This window comes from Lactuca saligna, chromosome 2 (genome assembly GCF_052625555.1).
Source record: "Lactuca saligna cultivar CGN05327 chromosome 2, ASM5262555v1, whole genome shotgun sequence".
In the NCBI taxonomy this organism is placed as follows: Eukaryota; Viridiplantae; Streptophyta; class Magnoliopsida; order Asterales; family Asteraceae; genus Lactuca; species Lactuca saligna.
Window position 1 is genome coordinate 171,955,651 of NC_136418.1, and position 7,358 is coordinate 171,963,008.

A 7,358-nucleotide genomic window follows, 5' to 3' on the forward strand; every position below is an offset into this window, starting at 1 on the left:
TAATTTAAAATCCTATAATTAGATAAATCCTTTCATAGTTGTATAACACACTATCTCAACCTTAATACCATGAGTCACCATCATCACTCTAACCAAAACATCTGCAGCGCAATCCTCTTCGGTCATTAGTTTCATTGCAGCCAACATAGAAGTTTGAGAACATCGCCAAACCACCAGCCAATACCACGATCTACTTAACCACAGGGATGGGTAATGTTGGTGAGCAGTAACGTAGTGATTAGTGGTAAAAGACGACATTTGGTGATTTTTAAGGCGTAGTTTTCTAGCGATGTTAGTAGAGTAGGTGAAGATAATCACAAGGATGAGTAATGTTGGTTGCTAGGTATTTCATAAGAAAAAAATTTTGTGAAAGATGGTGGTGAAAGGGAAGATGAGTGGTTGAATTTGGTGTTTTGTGATGGTCATGGGTCGTTATGGGAAAGGAAAGTTATGGTGTTTGTATAAATTTCTTTTATAAAAACGTGTCTGAATAAAATAACTAGAAGAGGAACTTTGTCTACAAACCCTAAAGAGGGTGATAAATTTTGGTAATGTTGGTGAGCAGTAATGTAGTGATTAGTGGTAAAAGACGACATTTGGTGATTTTTAAGGCGTAGTTTTCTAGCGACGTTAATAGAGTAGGTGAAGATAATCACAAGGATGAGTAATGTTGGTTGCTAGGTATTTCATAAGAAAGAAAAAAGTAGTGAAAGATAGTGGTCAAAGGGAAGATGAGTGGTTGAAGTTGGTGTTTTGTGATGGTTGTGGGTCTTTATGGGAAAGGAAAGTTATGGTGTTTGTATAAATTTATTTTATAAAAACCTGTTTGAATAAAATAACTAGCAGAGGAACTCTTTCTAAAAACCCTAAAGAGGGTGATAAATTCGTCTAATAAGAGATGAAGATGGTAGGCAAAAGTTCAATCCAATGGAATGAGCAATTAGGGTGTGATCCCTATCATCCTATTTACAAGATACAAATTTTTAGACCCAAAGCTAATCTAATCCCTTGTGGGATAACCCTAATTTTCATTTACCCCATCCTCAAAAGGAATTTTAGAATATTCCAATTAACCAACTATTGATTAATTAATATTCAGCCACTTGAATTAATTTTATTCCTAAATAGTTTCTAATTAATTACTAAACCATAATAATTAATAAAGTAATTTCATATTTATTTATTTTATGCAATTTGGGTCATGAGGGCAACACAAAAGGACCCCGGTATTGTTACAAATATTAAAAAATAGTTAATGACTTTGAACAATTTTTCCAACAATCTTACACTTGGGCAAGTTATAAGCTATACAAGATCCAATATTTTTCTAATTATCAACAGAGAGAGTGACATCCAATGGACCAACCAAACTCTGATCTTATCAGGATTCAACCCTTAGAAAAATTGTCAAATATTCCCTTATTCTATAAGATATCAGTATGAATTTGAGGCATGGATAAAGGTCAATCTTAGAATTTAAGATTAATGATTTGTAACAACTACGTTTGACTATTAAATTGAACACATCAATTTCATTTAGGACCCAACCAGGTATTTAAGATGTTAGCACCAAATCATCGAGGTCCTCATAGATATTGCTTCTCCTATTAAGGAAGAAGGAATAAATAAATTTTGACTACATAGTTTTTTGTCTGGCCATATATAATACATTTACATACCCTTTATTACTACTAGTTAGAGATAGTGTTTGAGTAAACCAATGCATAATAGAATCTTAGCGCAAAAATCCCATGTATCTCTGTCTGAAAATAGAAGATATTATTATCTTATACTTACATATGAATATATCCATGATGTAGTTTCTAATTGGAGGTTGGCCCCATACTTAAATCTCCATTAACTACATATGAGTGTTAGTCGCAATCTCCATGCTATGTCCAATCACTATGACAATATACTAACAATCTTAAATCACTAATTACTTCCAAGATTTTGACAGATTGTAGACGTTTTATATACATTAATTCTTGGGAATTTGGTTCTAAACATGTAACAAAACACAATTATTTAATTAACAAAAATTGTAACATCACTAACTCTCTATTAAGTCACCACAAAATAAACACCAAAATCAGTTACAAATCATGTTTTTAAATGTTTCAAAATTTATCAACCTAACAACTAAACAATATGACATATCATTGGCAAATCTAATGTGTATAGACCTTGTATGACAATCATGCTTGGTCCTTGATAATTTTTTCATGAAGGGATCAACCAAATTCTCCTTTGATGATATTGTATTCATGATAATGTCCCCATCCTTAATGTGCTTTCTTACATAATGGTAATTTTGGAATATATGCCTTGAGTGCCCATTATCCTTAGGTTCATTAGTCAACGCAACTGCACCCCCGTTATTACAAAAGATTTCAATGGGATTCTTGATGCTCGAAACAACACCAAGATCACTAATGAAGTTTTAAAACCATGTAGCATCTTTTGCATCTCCACTAGATACAATATACTCTGACTCACACGTAGAGTCTGCCACTATCTTCTACCTATAACTCTTCCAAGTGACTGCTCCTCCAATGATGAAGAACACCCATCTTAACTGTGAGCATGAGTCATCTCTATCAGTCTTGAAACTTGCATCAATATAACCTATAACTCTTAGTTCTTCTCTGCCTCCATATACCAAGAAAATATCCTTTGTTCTTCTCAAGAATTTCAAAATGTTCTTTAATGTTGTCTAATAATTATTTCCATGATTGTCCTGATAACAACTGATAACGACTGTGCATATGAACCTCTTCAATATCTTATCCAAGTATGTACTTTAGCTATGTCCTATTATATGTTTTGATCTATCTCTATTCATTCTTACAACCTCTCCCAGATCCTTTATTACGAGAAAACTTCTAAGCCAAATCTACACTTTGCAGCATCAGTGTAACGGCCGTAGATCCGGCCTAGTCAAATTAGAGACGATAAGCATCAAAAATGACTTTTTGATGGAATATTATTTATAAGGATTAATATTAACCAAGTTTTAGTATATGTCACAAGCTTTCCGTGCATATAAAGAACGCCAAAATCCGAGTTATAACGAAGAAGTTATGACCTGTCGAAGTTTAGCGATAGAACCGACATGACCCAACGCGATGTAAATAGTGAATTTAAGGTAGATAGATATCTATCCTTAGTGATATAAATGAGAGTCAAATATTTCTTTGATAGTATTCCAACGATAAAAAGACAGATGAAAACGGAGTTCAGATGAAGGAGTTATGAATTTTGAACGAAGTTTTCCTGTCCCGACCTACTAAAGATAATATATAAGTAATATACTTATAATATATTAAAAATAAAGTCAAAATTATCCAATGGAGTCTAAACGACAGTTGTAGATCATAATCTCACCTTCGCGTCGATATAAAGAACGTCGAAAACGGAGTTCGTATGCGAAAGTTATGAATTTCTGAAGTTCGGGGCGCGAAACCCCAAAACTGTCAGAGACCACGACGTGGCAAGCAGTGCCACGATGTGGCAAGTCTCCTGACACCTCCGGAAGTCCCCCAGATGCAACTTGGTATGACGCATGCAGTGACGATCAAGCCCACGACGTGGCAAAAGGTTCCACGACATGGCAAGGGCCAGTTTTGCCCTATAAATAGATTTGAAGGGCCAGCCGAGTTTGGTTGCTTATTCTCTCATCTCTCTCCCATATTACATCGATTTACGTGCAAAGAAGTACCCCCCAAAGCCCCGGTATCAACCCCGAGACCCGAAGCAAGTCCCGAAGCTCGAAGATCCCGAGAAGAAAAAAGTTTATGAGCCGAAGCTCTGCCCGCGAGAAACTAGGTGTGTGAAGTGATCCCGGTTTCACCGAAGAATATCTACTCTTAGAGCCATAGTGCTGTCCGATCATCTTTTGATCAAGTGAGTGTATAGTCACTTTCATCTTACACATAGATATGAAGTATTTTATAAAATACGTGCTATGTGTATATATATTGTTGTTTATACGTGTGAGTATGTGATCACTTTCTTCTAATATATATAATATATATATATATATATATATATATATATATATATATATATATATATATATATATATATTAAGTATTTGCTATGAAATACGTGTTATGTGTTTATATATTGTTGTTTATTTGAAATGAGTGTGGAATGGATGTTTTATATAGGTGTTAAAGGAGTTAATCTGTATATGTATTTTATATCTACAAATATGTTGGATAGAACATAGATAGATGAATTAGATGATGTGTGATGATAATTAGGTGATGAGAAATAGGTGATGATAATTAGGTGATGAGAAATAGGTGATGATGGAAAGGTGATGATAATTAGGTGATGATAAATAGGTGATGTGAGATGAGAGGAGATACCATAACCTTGACCGGTGATGTGGCAATTTGGCGATGTAGTCATCTACCAGAGTATAGATGGCGACCACAGACTATTCTAGATGACCCCGTGGAAACACCAGCAGGCTCACAACCTATAGGTGATGATTTACGAGTCCAGGCGATGTTGTGGCTACGTATTCATGCGATGATACTCTAACCCTTACTATAAATTACGAGTCCAGGCGATGTTGTGGCTACGTATTCATGCGATGATAGACTAACCCTTACTATGAATTACGAGTCCAGGCGATGTTGTGGCTACGTATTCATGCTATGATAGTCTAACCCTTATTATGATTTACGAGTCCAGGCGATGTTTTGGCTGCGTAATCATGCGATGATACCGTAACCCTTACTAGACATATATTGAGGGAGTGATCCCCGAATTAGTATTGTCTATGCAATGTAGGCGATGATCCTTAGGAAAAGTTCTTAGGAACAAGCATATAAGGATATAAGATGTAAGGAGATGAGCGGTAAATATGATATAGGAGATGACCCTTAGGATAATATCTTTAGGGAAGATTAAAAGAAGATAATGGGGATGGGTAATTGGGTTGATTGTTTGATAATTAAATATAATAATTATATTATTGTGGGTTGAAAACCCTATATACTCACCAGGCTCCCAAGCCTGACCCACTCAGTTTAATTGTATCACAGATACGAAGCTGCTTTGCACTGAGAGATTAAAGGAGATGTAAATCACTAGAGTAAATGAATGTATGTTCTGTTTATGATTATGTGTCTGTATCGAAACATGACATCCCGATGTTTTATTATTTAATGAAAATACATTCTCTTTAAAAAATGTTTTGATAAGTTTTTATCATATTTTGTTTTGGGAACAAATTCCGCAACCGTTTTCTTTAAACGAATACTCTGATTTATAAAACAAAGCATAAACAAATCGGTCTTTTCTGGCCGTGAAATCGGGGATGTCAGAATCAGGACATCATTTCTTATGAGTAGTATGTTATCAACATATAACACTAGGATGACTATAATACTCCTCGTAGATTTGATATACAAACATGATTCATCTTCATTTCTAGAAAATCCAAACTCTTTGACCTTTTCTTGAAAGTAAAGATTCCAATTGTGAGATGTTTGTTTCAGTCCATATATGGACCTATCAATCTTACACACTCTATTTACATATTTAGGATCTATGAAACCCTCAAGTTATGTCATATACACTCTATTTACTTACAAAACAACATTCTCATAAATACCATTGAAAGGACTAGCAGTGAAAATAAAAGTACGATTCGTATAAACCAAAATGTCATCATTTTCATTATTAAAAGAAAATCGAAAACCATCCATATACAATAAAGCAATAATGTTTCATTTTCAAATCAGGTAAAAAGGAACTATTTAATCAACTAAGACAAACATCACTATTTCCAATGATTAGGTTGAGCTCCACATGTTTCTGTATCCTACTATCCTTTAGTCCCTGCATATAAGATCAAATTTGAGTACCACATTCTGTATCAAGAACCCAAAAATTAGAAGTGGATGTACTATGGAGTTCTGTCATAAATATACCTAAATTGTCAACCACTTTGACTTTTCCCTTCTTCATATCCTCTAAGTATTTAGGTCCTCTATATTTCTAATGTCCCTTAGTCTAATAGTAGCAACATATGGCATAATTGGTATTAGTGGTAGGAACTATGTCAGATTCGAATTTTCTCTTAGGGCCTTGCTTACACTGTCCAACTTTACCCTTTCGCTTTCCCTTGGAATAAGAAACCCTTTTCCTTTTATCATTACCATGATCAATGGACAAGACAAGAACAATAAGTTTGGAGCTAGGATCTTTCTTCATGCTTGCTTCGATAATCTTAAGCATGCCATGTAGCGCAATCAAGGTCTTATCGAGGTTGTTCATATTGTACTTCAAAATGATGTGCTGATACGAAATAGAAAGTGATTTCAAAACCATGTTAATGATCAACTCCATTGGAAACTCAACACCAATATTTCCCAGTCTGTCTATGTAAAACTTCATATTTTGGACGTGAGCACGTACAAATGCTCCCTCTTGTACTTTCCATTCCATGAGTGATATAACGATCTCAAATCATTCTTGACTAGCTTGCTCATGGAATATTTCCTTGAGCTATTGATTCATGTCAAAAGCACCCCAGTTTTTAATGCTCTTTTGGACCTCAAATTACATGGTCATTAACATAAGGCAAGCAACCTTAGTTGACTCACTGTAGTGTTTGTCGTAGGCAATAACTTATTTATCAGTAGGATCTTCTAGAAGTTCAAGAACATCCTCATTGAGAACAAAATCCTTGTTCTCAACCTCAAGGGAAAATCGAATCAAGGTAATTGGTTCTAGTGAGTTTTTCCCTGTTCAGAACCGATATAAGCGAGAAACTAGAGTTTGGAGGTAGTGGAGGAGGATTAGGAAGAACATTGTTGTTTTTGTTGTAATTTACAAAATAGGGTTTCAGTTACTTTGATACGATTAATCCTCAAATATAATTACCTACAAAAATATTATTTACTAAGGATATGATCCACGTTTGACATTATAATGTGTAAAGAGTTGTCGTAAATACACTACAAAGTTATTTAAATAAGCAACACCTTTTGCCAATTTCATTCACTATGAAATTCCAAAATCTTTGAGATTTATTGACTATAAATGGCATGTTAATCTCAGATTATGCTCATCTCAGATTCTATGACAGGATCGTCTGGGATCATAGAACATATGGTGAATCAACCATGGAAAATTGTGTGGTCCCCGACTCATGTTACACTAGAGATTTGTGAGTTTCACATCATTCTCAAGTATACTCTCAAATTGATGTGCCGGGTAACGACATGAACTTCGTCAACAAATTATAAAAAAATGTGCATAGTTCACGGGTAACATATTATTCACATTTTTTTTTAATAAAATAGGATCTTGTTTTATACTTTTAAGTTAATACT

The 7,358-nt window shown here is 34.4% G+C and overlaps 1 protein-coding gene across 1 annotated transcript; it reads right to left on the reverse strand.

Moving 5' to 3' along the window:
* Positions 1-6,033: 6,033 nt before the first annotated feature.
* LOC145030386 (uncharacterized) lies at positions 6,034-6,468 on the reverse strand. Its single transcript, XM_078978764.1, has one exon. It carries the CDS (start codon positions 6,466-6,468, stop codon positions 6,034-6,036), a length of 435 nt encoding a protein of 144 aa, XP_078834890.1.
* Between the last annotated feature and the right edge of the window lie 890 nt (positions 6,469-7,358).

What these genes read in the sequence shown, in the direction of transcription:
- LOC145030386 (XM_078978764.1), bottom strand. Translation starts at nt 6,468, where the DNA reads ATGGAATGGAAAGTACAAGAGGGAGCATTTGTACGTGCTCACGTCCAA.